The 19848-nt window shown below is 33.2% G+C and overlaps 1 protein-coding gene across 4 annotated transcripts in view; it reads right to left on the bottom strand.

Moving 5' to 3' along the window:
- Window positions 1-19848, bottom strand: part of LOC117329225 (stromal interaction molecule 1-like) — a 78783-nt gene that overhangs the window by 38301 nt on the left and 20634 nt on the right. For 3 of the 4 annotated variants that reach the window (XM_033887057.1, XM_033887059.1, XM_033887060.1), the window contains exons 2-3: window positions 8710-8855; window positions 1705-1758 (exon numbers count right to left, since the gene is read on the bottom strand). In XM_033887057.1, the coding sequence (XP_033742948.1) occupies window positions 1705-1758; window positions 8710-8855 (200 nt within the window). The remainder of the gene's footprint in view (window positions 1-1704; window positions 1759-8709; window positions 8856-19848) is intronic. The other variant, XM_033887058.1, reaches the window with a different exon arrangement.

Genomic DNA, 19848 nt, shown 5'->3' with positions numbered 1-19848 from the left:
GGAATGAGGATTTCCTAATTTCAAGGGGAAGTTTCCAAAGAGGAAAATGGGGAAATACCAGCTGGTTTTACAAGAAAACATTAAATTGGAGAGTTATATATTACAAGAATGATTTTCTAGAGACTTTCCCAAATCTGCTACTGTATATAGTACAGCATGAATATGGGTCTTTGCTGATCCTTTCTATAAGCAATCATAAAGAAATTAAAGATTAAACAATTTGTTGAGCAAGATTTTGTGATTAATGTCAAGTGGGCTGATTTAACACTAAGGGATTTGACTTTAAATAATGTAGATGAACAATTCTAGCACTATTTTAATGTGTATAATATTTTACAGCATAAACCTCATGAACATACTTTATTTAATTGCTGAATGCACCACTGAGGAAATCAGATTCAATCAATATCCTATGGGAATTTCCTACACCAGCAAGGAAATCTACATATTCACAAATGCGCAACAAACATTTTAAAAGTCAAACCACTGGAAATTACTATGCATTTTTTTTCAGATCAGAATGAGATGCAATCATGCACACACAATATCTTAATCTTGTTAGCAAATACCACAGCGCTGTAAACATCTGAAATGTCATGGCAACAGATATTTTCCTCTCCTGTTAAATAAGAGTACGAAGACATATAGAGTTATGATTCTGGTCCAATATTCAAGGCAGGAAACACAAGTTTGATTTATAATATGCCTCCCAATAAAGTGGCAGGAGAAAAAATATATATTACTACAAGTACATGTGAAAATGTCATCTGTTTAATTGTTGAATATTTAGAAAGAAAGCTCAAATAATTAGAAAAATGGTTCAAATAATTAGAAATAAAAACACATTAGAAGCTGGAGATGTAAACAAAAGACCCATGTAAATTAAAAAAAAGGAGAACAAAATGTCATACATATAAATTAAACAAACCTTAAGTAAAGGGCCATAACTCTGTTAAGATGGATGTCTGACCAAGGATTCAGTACCTATCATATATTCATCATTCCAAGACTCTAGTCACATCCAAACTTCAATCATTGTAAGTGAAATAGATTTATTAGAGTTTTATACAAGAAATGTCCCCAACAATGAGACAGGTAGGTATCAAAGGGCCATAACTCTGTTTACAGATTCACACAACACACAATTTTAGTATAAAACACGCTGTCATCCCAAAAGTTACTCATATACAGAAGTTGCAGCTGCATTTGATGATGGGACATGATGTTCAATTTTAGCATGAATCACTCCATTAGTTGTTGCTGAAAGTATATAATTAACCAAGAACTAACACACAAACAGGTGCACAGAACGAAGGAAAGACTGCAAAACTATATCTCAAATTCAATTCCATTATTTCTTGGAGAGATAATACGGAAACCATTAGACATCCCACTGTAAAATTAAAATCACATTATACTTATATACAAACTTTTGGCTGATTATGACTTGATTTTGTACCTTGGTCTGGTTTCATCAAATCAGATGATTCTTTCAAAAGTTACGTCTGAAAATAAATCTGTGCACAAAACAAATGACCGACAAATCAATCCTATTAAATTTCAAGCCACAAAATACAATTGAGCAAAATGCAGTTATTCACTCAGAAAGATAATTTAGAAATTTTCATGAAAGGAAAGAATAAGGAAATTAAAAATATGGCAAAAATCACAGGCAGGCTACAAGCTGATAAGGTGATAAGTTACCAGCAGCGATGAGTGTACGTTCTCCATGTACTTGTTTATGAATTCATGGGCAAACTTCAAATAAAAGGGATAGACATTCATTTATTGATTCATACAAGCCAAATCAATCTGTAGCTTTTTTGTCTGAAAAGTAATAGCTTTCTGAAATTATAGAACAAAAAGTAAGCTTGAACCTTCCTAGCAACAAAATGCAAAGGTTGCTGTCAACAAATGATATAGGGAAATTTAAAGAACACCAATTAATTTTTTTTAAATTTAAATTCAAATTATGTTTAAAAGGGCATGCTCTTTAAAAAAAGTTTTTTCATAATGCCAAAAGTGGAAGATAAAAAACATGATTTTTTAGATGTGTTTAGGGTGATTATAATAATGAGCAATAAATGTATTTTCATATACTTAACCATCAATCATGTGATAATGAATAGCTCATAAGCTTTTATTAGTGAAGTAAAAACAGAAGCAGCCAGCAGGAACAAAAAATATTTGATATATAGGCTGATGACAAAACTAAAATATAGTCCACAGAATCATTTGACATGCATTACAGCAGAGTAGACATACATTATTCTATTTTTTGTTGAAGCTAGCTCCTTACAGGTAAATATTATAGCAGGTAACCTTACCAGATGAAAAAAATAAAACAATTTTATAACAGGTTATACCTTACCAGATGAGAAAAATAAAACAATTTTGTAACAGGTTACACCTTACCAGATGAGAAAAATAAAACAATTTTCTAACAGGTTACACCTTACCAGATGAGAAAAATAAAACAATTTTGTAACAGGTAACACCTTACCAGATGAGAAAAAAAATAAAACAATTTTATAACAGGTTACCTTACCTGGAGAAAAAAAATCAAACATTTTCAAACAAATGTAATGGATATGTGTGTTCATAGGAAATAAGTAACAGTGAATACTGATATGAAACCTGAATATTTCTGTCACTTCACATCAATTCCTTGACAATCTTAAAGGCTCCATATCTATTATTCCGTTACAACATTTGCACCTGTATCATTTGACCCCATGGTAGAGTTTGTTGACAATTGTAGTGATATACGTTACCTGACATGTAAGTCACCACAATAGTATATTTACTGGATATTTATTACAGTGTATACCAGGGGAACCCACAGGTGTCCAATACATTAAAGCCAAGTAACAACAGGTAGTAAGTCACCGATATCTAAGACCCAGCATGTAGGGGTCAAGTATTGCAGGGATAGGATATATATTGTGTACTTCAACATAGGCAACATACATCATGCACACACATTGAAATTATCTTTGGTACAAGTTTACTGCTACAGAAAAATACAATAGTTTTTAAGTCCAGCACGATTCACACACTTTTATATTTTCTTTCTTGTACCGTATTAGATTGGTGTTGCTTATGGAGGCAAGTTTGACTAGAGAATTAATGTTGTTTTCTCCACTATATATGGAGATCTCGATTAGTTACATCATTATTATATTATTTCATGTACACTTCTTGGCCATAAGTTAGGGACCAACAATTTCAGTATGAAAATTTTGATAAAGAGTGAATTTTCCTTTTGTTAAAAAAAACCTTGTACAGTGTATCTTTTGTGTTTGGTGCAATATACCACTAATTGATACACCCAACTATTGATAACCCATATTAAACTGCGGTACCCCGTACTCTAACATAACACAATGCTTTGTAACCTAAAGCAGCATTATCACAGGTAGTACTGGTAAATGATACATGTGCTCTTACTGTATTTGAAAATGGCACATCGAAAAATTGACCAATGCAGAAAGATGGCCAGCTTTTGGAATGGTTCAAGGTGGTATGACATACAAGTAGCAGCACATTTTAATGTCAACTCTACTGTAATTTCTCGGTCAATGCAGTGTCTGAACTAAACTGTGTATTTTGGTGAACATTCCAGGTCTGGCAGACCTCGAAAGACTATACAGATAGATCGAGAAGAAAGACTTCTGTGTAGACAGACAAGGCGAGCCCCCTTTACCACTGCCAACAGTTCAGAGGACAGCAAAGCACCAATGTTTGCGTCAGCCGGTGTACCATCAACAGACGTTTGAATAATAGGCGGCTTCGTTTTCACTAACAAGTAAATGTCTTTCGTTGAATGGAAGGCACAAAAAAGCAAGACTGCAATGGGCACGTGCACAGGATCAGCAGTGTTCGAAAGTAAGGTGGTCCAATGGCCCGAGGCTATAGAAAACCTGGTCAGTCTATGTAAAATTAAATTTCTAAGTGTTGGCCCGATTGGCTTTGAACAGTTTAAGTCCTGGCATACATGTAAACAACATTCCAATATTTTCTGACAAATGATCATATGAAATCAGACCTAACAATCAAGGTGATTTTACCAAGAACAGCATGTAATTTGTTTCAAACATTTGAGTGAGTATGAACTGGATGATGCAAGTGTTTGCATGATGCAGTTATGCTACTTTCAACAATATGGGTCTATGGAAAAATGACTTGGGCTATGGGATTTCAATTTTCTGAAGACAAATTGTCTGAGGAATTTTCACATTTACTTTCATACACTGGGATCACTGGATATGGAATATTAAATCATGGTGAAGAGTCTGCTGGTCTGATGAGAGCTGTTTTTCACTTTAAGTCTGACAGACAGCAGTCTTTGTTTGGAGACTAATTATGATACAGTATATAGAGGACATCTAACAGTGTCTTCAACAATACCAAATATATTTCACGAGTGGGGCTAATATTTTGATATTTTTCACACGAGTGCGCAGCACGAGTGAAAAATATCAAAATATTAGCCACACGAGTGAAATATATTTGGTATTACTGAAGACACTGTTAGATATTCTGTTTATTACATTTTTTATCAACGAAAAACCTACCCCGTGTGCTAACTAGGCCTACAGCGATAATTTGTAAACAAAAAAAGTAGTTCCCCCTGTCCAGGTGCTGACATATATGTCGGGCTTTCTGATTGGTCAATTATTTTGGTATTTTCTAATCATTAATTTGATTGGTCAAATCAGCAAAAGTGATATTTTTCACTAGTGAAAAATATCACTTTTATAGAATGAATAATTTTTGATATTTCACTGGTAAAAATGTAATAAATATACCATATGCATCATAATCACATTCTTGGTACAACATCATTTGATGGTGGCTGTGTTTCTGTTTGGGGGTTCTTTTCTCTAAACTGTAATTATATATAAGCTTTCCATGCATGTCCATGAAATAGACTAAACTTTAAATGGACAGATCGACAGAAGAACCGTGATCAAATCCTTGGATCTTTCTGCATTTCAATGCCCGTCCATTGGCAGATCAGCTTGTCCTAATGGATGACAATATTAATACCACCACACAGACCCCGCCTAGTACATTTGTTAAAGACTATCTGAAGAAGTGAAAGATGCTCCCATGGGCTGCAAAGTCCCCAGACATGAACCCTATTGAGAAGGTGTTGGAATACATTGGAAGAAAGTCAATGATCTGGATCCAAAATACCAAACAGCTGGAGATGGACTGCATTGATTCAGGAGAAGCAGAGGCTTCCTCAGAAAAAGCTTTGGCATCGGGTCAATGGTACGAGATGACAGAATTGTACCAAAAGCACGATGGCTATACTTTATATTGACATCTTCTTGATCAAGTAAATTGTTTTGGTGATTTGGCGACATATACATGTATGTTTAGAGAGAGTTTAAGTCAAACTTTTTTCTAGACTTCCGAAAGGCTTTTTTAAATCATACAGCATTTCTGGCTTTGTAAGTTAATTTCCTATCAACTGTGTATAGCTTTGTAAGATGCCTTGGAAACATTCCTTTATATCCTGTTAAACTGTCTTTGAATATTTTTTTTTTAAATACAGTGAAAAAAATCAAGCCCTATATATCTAAGATATGGGTGATATCTAACTTATATAGCCAAGTGTTATATATCATCACGGACATTTTTGGTATTTTAACCATACACTGAATCCAAAATTGTTACTTCCTTGTAGTATCACCTGGATTTTCTGACTGGTACCTATACATATACTTTTTTTGTCTTGTTTCATGTATCATTCCAATATTTAATTGTGATGCTAATATATAGATGCCTTTCAAGAGATTTTTCATAAAAATCTTGAGAGTAAATTACATTGAATAGCTTAACCAGAGCTAGCATCCATTATTTTTTTTTTAACTTTAGTTACTGTAATGATTCTGTATTTTTATCCGATTGATAATTTAAGCAAAACTTAAATAGTGGAACATCTGGTAATTTAATACAACACCAGATAGAACATGAAAATGTATGTAGCTACCTACTATGGTCAGTGAACCCATGTATGTATGTATTTAATTGGTTCATATATACATGTAAGATTATGAGTTGAGACATAAATAAATAAATATATTGTCCCATCAGACATATTTTGTCTATAATATTACAAACTTGCCTAATATATTATCTATCCTATAAGGAGGAAATTTACACAAACTTTTACTCCAAATATGCAGACTAGGGTGTTTATTTCAAGTGATCAATGACAAAGCTAGCTAATGGTGGGTGTTACCAGCAGTGTTACCAGACAGAGGATAATTGTCAGATATTGACATAAAGATTGTATATACCGGTATATACATCCATATTGTAGGTTTGGAGTTATTTATAAGAGTGTATGTTTATTTGAACAAAATAAGTTTGTTTTATCTAATATGTACATATACTTACTTGGTAATATTTTACATAGCTATAACTCAATATATAATTTCTACTTCAAAGATTCAAATGACATCATTTTATATATATCACTTTCTTTACTCAATATGCATGTTTACCGTCCAATCAAGATAAAATACTTCAGACTTCAAATAAATTTATATATCCTAACAGACTAATATTTCAGTACCTGTGCACATATTATATATGTTTGAACAATGTTAACTTTCTGAAAAAAGGCACTCTATTTTGAAGTCTTTTTTTATCCATGTACAACTTTAAATTCTACACTATATTCCATGAAGACGAGGTTTGCTTCAGGTTCTTGACTTGAACATTGCTGAATCTTGACTGCTATAAAGTAGCCTTGTTTGAAAATTTATGACCTGTCAAATTCAATGTCTCTAGCTAGTTGTATTAATATTCTATATAAAATGAAGTCAAAAGAGAAAGAATATAAAACAAATCTCAGCAATATAAAAACTTTGTCTATATTTAAGATAGTTTGCCTTGTTTGTATCATTATAAGGAGTCTAACAGTTAAAATCCAGATCAACTTCTGGTAAAATTTTACAGAGCTGTAGGAAACGCAGCTCCACACAACAGAAGAGAAATATTGATTGTTTAGTTATATAATTACAGCAATTGCCAGGGACTGATGTGCACACTTACAATACTGTCACCTACAGACAATTCTACAATGAGCTGATGCAGATATACCCCTCCCCTACTCCCACCACCACCACCACCACCTTTTAATTTCCAATCTCTTATCTCCAACATCCTAGCTTCCCAAGGTTGAGACTGCTTGACATTCAGACTGGAGACCTTGACATTTCCACCAAGACCCTGACCCTAATTCAGAGATTGATCAAAGATTCATGGTTGCAGGCCAAAAGGCTGGGGACGCTTTTAGGTTCTAATCACAAACAAGCAATATAATGGTCTGTCATGACAATGTCAGGACCTTTACCACACTTTGACCAGGAAATACTGAACCAGTGAGTCTTTCCAATTGTTTTAAATTCATTTCCATTTTCAACAAATAAACATAATTGAAAATACTTTAAAACCAATTAGCAATTTGAAATCATCTTCGAAATTGAGAACAAAATGCTGAGATGTTAATTAGTAATTAATGAATGTGCCTTTATGCCATAAATAAATGGGCTATAGAAAGATTTTATCAGTTGTTCTTTTCCAAACTCCTACTAAAGCTGCATTTGATGTTCATGGCAGTTGAATGAAGAACTATGATAAAAAAGACAATTCTTTGAATTACAGTCCTCCATAGGATGTAGGTCAAAGGTGAAAATATAGGTCAGTTATAATGACCTACTTTTGTTACATGATCGACACTCTCCATTGAAGTATGAAGTTTCAATGACAAGAAGTACATGTTCAGGAGATAGGCTCCTGGACAAACTCTTCTTTTTTTAGTTTAAGCTGTATTTTATTAAATATACATGTATAGTAGTGTCAAAGCTATTAATTCATAAATAAACAATAAGGGTCCAAAAACAAGTACTTAGTCATCAATCTGTATTTTCTTTTATGTAGGTCAAAGGTGAAAATGTAGGTCAAAGTGACCTACATATGACCTACATATGATACATGACACACTGTCTCATTTAGGTGAACCTATATACCACTATGTGAAGTTCAAGTGAAGATTTGAGTAGTGCAGGAGACGATCAGCCCAGACATTCTATATATAGCTAATGTGAGGAAGGCTGGATGGACATGCTCACCTAATCATATCGTTCCCTCCTAACATACCTTTCACTTAGACTGAGTCAACATTAACTCAAGAGCAATGACATCTAGATCTTTATGCTTTTATATATGAATTATCAACTCGTGATCAGACAACTACAAGGATGATATACTGACATTGCAATGTTTCAGTAATGCTAATAAGAGTTTTTGGAAATTTGAAATTTCCCATTGTATTCAAAATTTATTGACATTCTAAACACTATATTTATCATGTCGGAAATCTATAGCTACTTAGCAGCAAATAATTGGGTTTGGAGATTTGCTGGTTACTTCATAAAAATATCATTAATCTTCATCATCTTTCATGTCTTCTCTCATTAAGCACTGAATATTTTTATCACATTTGTCTGCAGCCAACACCAATACATATATAGTACATAGACCCATACTGTGAGAATCAATACTACTATTGGGTATGTGAATATGATGACATTTGAGCACAATTGCAAAAATTGTTAGATGCCAAAATAATCTGATTCAATGTGTGGCAATCTTATGGAAGGTAGATTTAATATCCTGGCTTCATACCTCGTCACTCTCTGAAGGATCAACATTTCCATTCTGGTCATCGTCTATGAGGTGGTGGATTTGTTGGATGGCTGCGAATTCGTCAGACAGACTTTCATCTTTACTGTTAGTGTTGTGACATTGCTTGTCATCTGGTAGGCACGTGTCTGAAACAACAGAATGAAACATTCAACAACTTAAAAGATAAAGTGTTTTTATGTTTTCAGAAACATATTACCAGTACATGGAAAACTAACAGCCATGTGTATCATTTTGCATACTTAACCATGCAGGCCTACCATATCAATACAATTTATTTTTTCTGTATATGCAGCTAATAGATATGGTTAGCATCCCACAAAATATAAGTAAATCATTATTCATAGTTGTACCTGGTAATTTTATTCAGGTGATTTATTTTCCCTTACACCAGTAAGTAGTGTTAATGTGTAGGTAATTACTGGTACGTAGTTATATATCGCAGTCTTTATAAGTTTGCTATATATATACATGTATAGCTAGACTAGGTTTTCAGCACTTCGTGAGATGGAAAATGCATTGACAATTGACAGTAATTAACGGTTCGTTAGTAATGCAACTCTCGATCAGGTTCTTTCTAATAATATGATACAGTACTGTACAAAATGGAATATCTCCCACATCATGTACAGCCATTGAAAAATATATGACCCTTGGTCATTTCAACAGCAAATCCAATGTGTGGAGCCTCATCATGTAATTAAGTACAGCTCAATTCATTTTATAACAACTTAAAAAACATAGTATATCAAAATAAATTATATTATCACTTTGATTGGCCCCCGATATGGACGAGGAAATCAAGAATACCCGGAGGAAACCCACATGGTCGAACCATGGCAACCATGAAAGGCAAGACACTCAATTGCAAGTACCAAAAAAAATAGATACAGAAGATCTAGACCTGAACTTAAATCAGACTGAATAATGATCGTACAGCTAGAACTGAATGAATAAACATAATCCAGCTCTATCCTGTATTATATTATAACACATATTTCTGATATATATACTTTTATTGCCCGTTATATGTATATAGGGATCCATATGGCCTTGGGTTTAATTCTGACACATGACATAGTTTCGGTTACACACGTCTATCAAGGTCTGAATTAGATACACGATTCTGACACAGTCATTCTGAATATCAGAGAGTTTGTGTGGCTTGGTGACAGTAATTGAGGGTGAATCACAGTTAAAGATGAAAAGATGTATGTTTATGCTGTGGGACATATTTAATCACCTGATTTATCTACACTGGTTAATTTATATCTACAGGTAGATATACCAACACTAGTTAATATATATTTACAGGTAGATTTACCAACACTGGTTAATATATATCTACAGGTAGATCTACCAACACTGGTTAATATATATCTACAGGTAGATTTACCAACACTGGTTAATATGTATATATCTACAGGTAGATCTACCATCACAGGTTAATATATATATCTACAAGTAGATATACCAACACTAGTTAATATATATCTACAGGTAGATCTACCAACACTGGTTAATATATATCTACAGGTAGAGACTTCCATATCGCCAATGGTAAGTCAACATATAAATGTGTACAAATGTACTTACAGTACTCGTGTATATACATATAAACTTAATACTATACATCGTCATAATCCTCTTGCAATTGGTCAACATTAATACATGTTTTATTTAGCCAACAATCAAGTTATTAGTTACTAATTTCAACAACTATGCCATCAGACATTTTTATATACAAGTTTTATACAGAATCACCTGAAAGATTTTTGCTGCATGAAATTTTGCCAATACCTAATGATCATATATAGCAAATAAGAATTGTACCTGCTGCCCCCATTGCACGATCGTAATAAGAGGCGACTAAATTTGGGATCTTATCGTTTCTCTTCTTTCTGAACAACTTTCTTCATCCTAATGTCTCCCTTGGGTTAAATTGGGTTCTATCCTCTGGCCGAGACATACCTGAGTCATTAAAAATGGTAGTTGCTACTCCTACTTAGCGCTCAGCATATTATAATCAGGAGTGGGATGACTGGTTCGCCGTTGTCAGTATAATGTGACCTGGTGGGGTGTCCTGCTGGGTGTCTTCGGCAGTATGCTTAAGTGAGGTAGCACTATAAATCGGCAAAAGTTCTGGCCTAGCACAAGGAGACTTAACACGAATATACCGCACCCTTCCAAAACACACAAATGCACTCACCACATGCATGCATGTAGCACGCATGGGAGGCCGTCCTTAAATGACCTTATCTGTTAATAGGACGTTAAACAAAATAAACCAATCCAAACCAAATATAAACAAGAAATACCTTTAAAAAAGATAAACGGCATAGTTGTAATGCGCTGGTGGTTATAATGTTAAACTGCTGGTGAAATAAATTAACGACCTAATGCATTTCAGCACGGATAACAAAATTATATCAGTTTGAATCATTTTTTGAATCAGGAAGGTAATTTTATTAATATGTCATTTGAAAAGATTCTTCCACTTATTCAGCTTGCAGTCAATCTTAACTTGTTTCGTTTTTAACTGCACATCTGCATTTTGCATTTACCGCTACATTGACCAATCACATACTTCATCTTGACCAGTACCGCCACCTGTCGCGTCATATCCGGGGCAAAAAGAAATTATACGGCTATGCCGAAAAAGACATACATAAGCTTATTTGTTAAAAGCACATTTTCTCTTCCCATTTAATTTGTCAATACCAATTTTTCATTGCAATTGCATTACAATAGCACACATACATTTATAGTTTTAGATGTAAAAGACAAAATATTCATGTCACATCTTGCTTTATATTGCTTTCATTTTTTGATGATCACAATCAAATTGAACTGCTAATATACAGTTTATTGACAAAAATGTGTCACAGATACACATTTGGAATATGTACTATATAGATCTGTAGGCACATATATAACATAATTGCTCTTTACAAATTTCCATTACTCATGTTAATACATTCCTGTCTGGTTATAATTACAATGTGACTTATTCCATGTTTTTCTTTGTAAACAATGTGGATCACATGTTGAACACATGACATGTCATGCAACACATTGTAGCCAGGCCATATTGCCAGCCATCATGTGATCTTCATAGGTCACAAGATCCTGATCCCTTATTCCTATATATGCCCATATATGTCTTCGAGACTTTTCATTAAATTATACTACGTTTCAAAGTTTCATGGTTGTAGACAGATCAAGCATAAGAGAAACCCCAAATCTCCATCAAAGGATTGTTAGTTAGTTAGGTATATAAGATCTTAATGGCCCATCAACGTAAAAAGGTCATTAGGCCCTAAAAATGGTGAATAAAATTTATGAGCAAAATGGCCAAAAGACCAACATCAAACAAATGAAACATGCAAAAATGTAAATATATATTGGAAAACTCACCATTGATTTCAATTAAAAATGTGGCTATTGTTATTCAAATCTGGTGATACAGATCAATGGATCAAGCAAGGTCAGATACTAGTAGTGTCAAGGACATTCATGTGATCAACTCTGCTTTCTTTCAAACTGCATGAGTGAATGGCTTTAGGCAGGTGATCACATATATATAGATTGTCTCGGGGTCATTCACACACACATATGACCATGAGAAAATATGTCTATATCCAACCAAAAGTGTCTTTAAATACTAGTACTATGAATTTAAATTTCATCTCTTACATGCACAATAAACACATTCAAACTTGTACATGTGGCAATATTAATATGAAAAACATTTTTTTCTCATCAGTGAAAAATATTATTTATCATGAGTGAATTTCCTGAATTCAGATTCAAGGAATATAACTGCTTCAGGTAAATTCCGGTATATTTTATACTACTGCCGTCAATTAAATGATCATCATTGTTTTGTGAAACAGTAAGGGATTTTATTACATTAATAACAGTTACAATGTATCTAATGTGATATGGTGTGGTAATAACACTATCATCATCACAGCATCATATCCAGCAAGATACTTTGGTTTGGTTTATTTTGTTTAATGTCCTATTATATTTACAGCCAGGGTCATTTAAGTACGTGCCTGGTTTTGGAGGTGGAGGAAAGCCAGAGTTTCTGGAGAAAAACCACCGGCCTACGGTCAGTACCAGGTAGCAAGATACAGTTCTACAATGTGATACTCAACGAAGCTTCAAGTTATTATTCAATGAACATGACTACTGGCAATTTTTAATTAATCCAAACTATTCCCATTTCAAACCAACTGTAAATAATTTCAAGTAAATAATGTTGTCCATGAGGTACCAGACAATCACCCATTGAACCCAGAGAGCTGAAAAGAACTTAAACTGCTATTCAAGCTTTATTCAAAAACTAAATTCTACAGAAAATCAGCAATATAAGTATTGGCCTGATACATGTCAGTCACATGATATTTGACCAATTGAGCAAGCAATTGATTAATATCAGTCAATCTCCTTTAAATACCTGGGGTAGTGTGGAGTCTACTCTATGACCAAGGAAATGAAAAACTTAAAAGAGAACTTCTTTACAGAACTTGGAGATTTTCAACAAGTGTAAGATTTATGTACATGTGTATATAGCTTTCCACATTATGTGTGCATAAAAACAAATAAATCTCATTTATAAAGAGATAACTGATTGTGTGAATTACAATTATATACTTTACATCTCCATGGTAACACATGAAACAAATGATAACAGCACTGAAAAGCCAGCACCTTACCATAAATTACGTATACTACATAAGAATATTATGATGTAAATATATTGGACATGATTTGATAAACAAATGAAACATATAGCTCATCCTTTAAATAAATCATCTATTTCTTAGATGCAGTACATGAAAGTGAGGGTAAACTTACAACAGACTTCCGAAAGCATTCAAGGCGGCTTTGTGCATGTATACGTAGGGCTTATAATATTGTGATCAAATTCCTTGAGGCTTAAAGTACATTTATATAATATTTATATCATCGCCACATTCAGTGAAATACACCCCCAATCCACACTGCAAGTAGTTTTAAAAGCACTTTTAAAGTCAACAGAATATTTTGAGTAGAGTAGCTTATGTTGCTATCCCTATTCAGGGCAGTTTGTATTTGTCACAAAGTGGATCCCAGAGGTCCCAGATAACCGTGCTGACATGCATGTCAAGTCCTTTGGCAGGATACTTCATACCTATACTAGCTATTGTTCTGAATATGTATAGCATAAAACAGCTAGGCCTCTTGTATGATGTTCAGTGAGGTAGCCATCAGCTACTACAAGGAGTCACCTTGCATCAAGTGACCCTGGCATAGGTCTATAGTAACCCAGCAAACAAACCAAATATTTCCACAAATGTTATTTTCAGAAATGCAACCATTAAGTCTAGCATTAATATATGCTTCTAGTTGTTACAATACAATTCTACGTATATTCTTGTTAGTTTTTATGATCTGAATCCAAAATTTGGACAATTCTGGTGATCCTGGGGACACATATTTAATTCATAAAGCTTGATGATGTTTCAGTTATCATAAGATATATAACATCCTTAAGCTTCATCAGCTTAAATTCATGGGATATAACTTAAATTGTTATTATGTATTGCAATTGGGATCTGTTTACAGCCAGGCGACTCAGATAATATATAATAGGAAGGGTAATTTTAATTTTAATGCTTCAATTGCCTGATGGTCATAACACATAAGTTGACATAACAACATGCATGACTAGACACTCTGGCTGTCTCCCTAATCACAGATATTTTAAATCTGCTAAACATAATGTGGTGTTCCTGCTGTCTCCCTAATCACAGGTATTTTAAATCAGACCACTAAACATAAGGTGGTGTTCCTGCTGTCTCTGGGATATCTGGGATATCCCTAATCACAGGTATTTAAATCCGCTAAGCATAATGTGGTGTTCCTGCTGTCTCCCTAATCACAGGTATTTAAATCCACTAAACATAATGTGGTGTTCCTGTCAATAAAATCCTTATCAGGTGACATACAGTATTCAAGTGTAATGATAATGTAAGTGGTGGGGTTTGAACTTCTCAGAGACCAATACTAGTGGGCTGTGTCTGATCCATAACTTATGATAATAGATTATACACCTGTCAAGCTGATCAGCTATTGACCCATGACTAGGTTATATACAGGTGTACATGTATACCCATGGTCAGATATCTAATATAGAGTATGGCAGAAAACATAACGTTCCAAGGGTTTACAGATTGTGCTCATGTTGTAATTTAGAAGAAATTAAAGACGAGTATCACTTTTTATTACGTATACAATGTCCATTTTAATCTGATCTTCATCAAAAAATATATTAAGAATGATAATTATTATTACAAAAGCCAAGTGTTTTCAAATTAGTAAAATTTGAAGTGTAAACAATGTTAAAGAACTAAAACTGGTAAATTTATTCATTTAGCTGTTAGCTATATATATATATAGCCTGTCCATGAAGCTTTCTATAAGGTATATAATTATCTGGTAATAATATATAAAGCCTATATATATAGCTACTGGTATATATGCATGGTCTAAATCAATTGGGTAACTTTATTAATTGATACCAATGTGCTATTCATGGTTAACATTGTAACCATAGTAATATAAACTTAAGGATCTTATATTTATAAAGACATGACAAAGAAGTTCTATGGTTTGACTTTTGTTCTGGTAAGAATTTTTTAAAGGTTAGTTTAAAAAAGTCATTTATATATATATATATATAGTGCACGCACCATAAACAGTCGTATGAAACTCCCGTTCAACAGTTTGACAATGTCGTAACAGGCCCTTTTGTACTTTTCCAATGCCTTATACATATTACAGTGTGCAACGATCTAGGTAAGTATTATGCAATCAGTTTCACTGTCATATATATATGCATCTTTGTACAGAATCCAAATTTACTCAATCCACTGACCTTGTTTTTAAATAAATGAAAAAAAAATCTTTTATTTCTGCTAGAATTCCTTTGTAATTGGTTGGATTTTAATGTTGAATAACTGATAACATCTTCCTTCCAAATTCTGCAATTCACACATCTTTATGCTCATATCTTATTACACTATATACATCTTGATATATTACATCGGTGGCCATGGCCAGAAATTCATTGAGGGAACATATTTACATACAGGTGCAGTTTTACTCTACCAGATAGAACTGACTCAACTTTATTATTTTTGTATTGTACTTTTATACAAGATATTATCATTTCTAGATTGCAGAAAAATATGTTTATTACTTTGTTAAGAAGTATAATGAAATCTTAATTATATAAGCAACCATTCATATATATGAATAATTTGATCAATATTAGATCAACCATACACATTTGTACCTGATTAGTAAGGCAATTAAAAGTTCTCTGTATATGTGGAGATTTTATATAATAGAATCCAAAAGTTTTCAATATCTTTGACTTAATTATTACATTCTTCTATTTATATATATAACCTATTTTCTGTACAGGTTTTGATTGACTTTGTTTAGTTTACTTATCTCGGATTCATGGTTCTTTCTCAATGTGCCATATTATAAACAAGGAGCTACCAATTAGGCCACAAATTTAATACTAGAATTCCATGGAAGTGGATGTGTCGCCTGTTGGGTAATTATATAATTACAAGAGTTATTGTATGAAAACAGATTCTCTATTTTAGTTACAGTGACCTTGACCTTTGACCTTCGTACCTGAAAAGCAATCCCAAGTAAGCACTTGCTTGTAATTGTTGCAAGGAAGATCTGCATGAAGTTGGAGTTTGATATGCCCAAGGGAACATGCATATGATCATCATGAGTTATCGTTGACGTCGTCGCTGATGCTGATCATGACATACCAATAAATCACCTGCTTTTTGCAAGTGACACAATAATGATGATTAGTAGATGACACAATAATGACAATGTCGATGGAGAGGTGTACCGGTTATATTACAAATATAAGATGACATGCATCCATTTAATATCAGACATTCTTGTTTCCATGGTTCGAAATGAGTATTTTTCATTAGCATATACTAGTACTCTTGAATATTTATATATATATATTTACCACTCTAGATGGTACATACAAAATTATGACAAAATTAGAAAACATATGTTGAACAATAGAAAATATACCCTAATGATGATATAATATGAGACTCAATATCATTCTTTATAATTGCAATCAAACCAGAAACCAGGTTACATGGAATCTCTAATGTAGTGTTCCACTCTCAATATGTAAATGACCCACACAATTTAAATATGTCATCCATGCATGAGCTATTAAACTGATTTGTTTTTCAGAATGGTGGACTGGCATTCAAAGCAATATAATGCATCAGAAGTCCAAAGTAGATTGATGTAATGATTGGATAAATCATTAAACATCATATACGGCTTAATTACAAGGTCAATGTGATTCTGTTATACAAAATTAAGAAAGGTGAAAAGCCACCATGATTTATAATGAAATGTCTCTGCATTTGATAAACAAAGCCATGCTTTCTGTTATTATATGCTTTACTTATGAACTGTAACTTATATATTATATGAAGGAAATTAAATGAAAATAAATTCAACAAGGGGATAATGAAGTTTAGCTTGATAAAGATTTATATCTATAAACAATAACTAAGAGAGACTTTGATTGTGTTAATACCACATTTGTGAAGTATTTTGCTGTATAAGCAATAAAATGAAAGTCTCAATAGCCATCTGAGTCACTTTCATGAAAAAATATGATATACCTATAGCTATACTACATTGTCAGGTTGGTTGCAGGCACAGTGATGCTGACATTACGAACAGTGAAAAGAACATATTTTTCTGACATTGTTATTTGAAATCATGATCATTTAATTTAACCTACCAACAGTTAATTTTTGTGCATGAATGCCCTATACAGTATACACACTGTATAAAAAGTAAATGGAGCCAAATTTGTTGGTCACACTACCTGATCACCCTAATATCACACAATTGTCCTATAATTCATATTGGGATACCCTCATATCAACTTTCTGTACCCCTTAGTAACCTGTATAGGAGATATTTATCAGCTCCCAGTAACGAGATATTCTCAGCAAACATCACATTTTGATACGACCATATATTAAGGTCTATAGGTCATGACTAAGGGTTAGTTTCAGGGAGTTCATTGAAATATTGAAACAGCAGGAATTACAATGATTAACACGCCAAAATCAACGTCCAAGGTAACAATTGATTCTGTGAATGATCTAATAAATGAATTGCATCTATATAGCTACTGTACATACCATATTCAATTTGTAATTACACAGACTCCAGGTCTTGTGATAGCTTATATAATTACTTCACAATGCAAAGGGGAAACATTCCTATTCATAATATATATATAACTAGACTTATATTTATTACGATGCATAGATTTTTTTCACTCCATTGACCTTTGAGCTGTAGGCTAAGGTCACACTGCACTTTTAAATTTGTCAGTGGGGTGATAAAGGTACACTTTTGTTATTGCTGGATAAGAAATTATTAGGAAATATGCACTTCGACCTTTGACCCTGAGATTAAGGTCAAAGTATTTGGTACAGCATTCGCATTTGCCTGAGCTCGAGGTAATGCAAGTTTTGCCAAGATATCTGCGATGGCTATTAAATTATAATTATGGCCTGGATAAAATTTGTACTTACTTGACTTTTGACCTTAAGGTAAAGGTCACAATGATCCAATGACAGTGCACTTCGTCATGTGAATGATTTAGGTATAAAGTAAGATGTCCATAAATGTTATAAATTATCACCCAGACAAGAATGATTGTTTCATAAAAATATCTTCAATGTATGTGGTTTATTATATATTACATTAATTAGAATTCGAAGTTATAGCCCTAACTGACAAGAAATTACTGAAAAATTTGCACTTATAATTATTTGACCTTTCACCTTGAGGTCAAGGTCACAGTGACCTACAGCAATCCACTGCACATTATCTTTAGAGCATGCAACTATGCAATAAGTTTTATCAATATATCTTCAAAAGCCTATAAAGTTTTGTCTAAACAAGAAATTATTGAAAATTTGCACTTACTTAACAACAGTTATACATGTATATATGTATGTAACTGCAAACAGTGCACAAAGATCAGAGTTAATTTGGAGTTATCAGAGTTCAAATAATGAAGTTGGATGTACTTATATTTTTATACCTGGCAGCATAGCTTAATCATCACCAACTCATGATCATGACTGACAGTTGGAAGAAATATAGGGACAGTCCCTATGTAGGTACATGTATTGCAAATTAGTCATTGGCATATATAGCTATAGTGCTAACTAGCAGCTGTATTACTTTGGGGATCTTTATCAAACTTCAAGCATTTATCTCTGATGCATATAAGTTGCAGGGTCGTAGGATCAAAATCACTGTGATAACTTTATAAAGGAAATCCTTGGTAGCATTCTAGACGCTAGGTCAAACTACAACACACTTTTAAAGAACCATATACAAATGTACAAGGCTTTTTCTGAGGGCTTTTTGGGGCCGATAATGGGCCCCATTCCCAATTGAAATGATTTCCTATTTAGGTGAAATACCCAAAATAAGCAGTTTACTCCTGAAAAACTCTTTCCCAATACACCATTTTCCCCCCAAAATGAGGCAAAAAGGCCCTATCCCAAACTTGGGAGAAAAAACCCTGATATATATTATGAGCTGCAGTTTCAGGGTTGTAATATATACGAAAGTTAATTATAAGGTCAAGGTCTGTTTCTTTGTCAGCTTCTAAAGTGGCCTTTTCATCCCTTCTCATGTCTTAATTTGTTAAACAAAATTAATAACATAATTTATTATTTTTATTTTTGCATCATTTGCATATTTCGTGTAGATTATATATATATACACAATAATTCTATATTTACATTAACATATAAATGTCAGTGTATCAGCAGTACACCAGACAATGAGACATCACTAATTATACAAATTCAACTCCATTTCCTGTATTCATTTGTATATTTATTTCCTTTCATACACGAAGTAGTCATATTTTAATTAATCTCTGTCACTCATTGTAATGCTAAATCAATCCAATAGACAGGACCTAATTTCAAATACAGGGTACCACCGGTTAAGCCTCAT

Source organism: Pecten maximus, chromosome 6 (assembly GCF_902652985.1).
Source record: "Pecten maximus chromosome 6, xPecMax1.1, whole genome shotgun sequence".
Classification (NCBI taxonomy): domain Eukaryota; kingdom Metazoa; phylum Mollusca; class Bivalvia; order Pectinida; family Pectinidae; genus Pecten; species Pecten maximus.
Note: the sequence above shows the minus strand (reverse complement) of the source record. Positions and strands in the feature narration are given on the sequence as shown.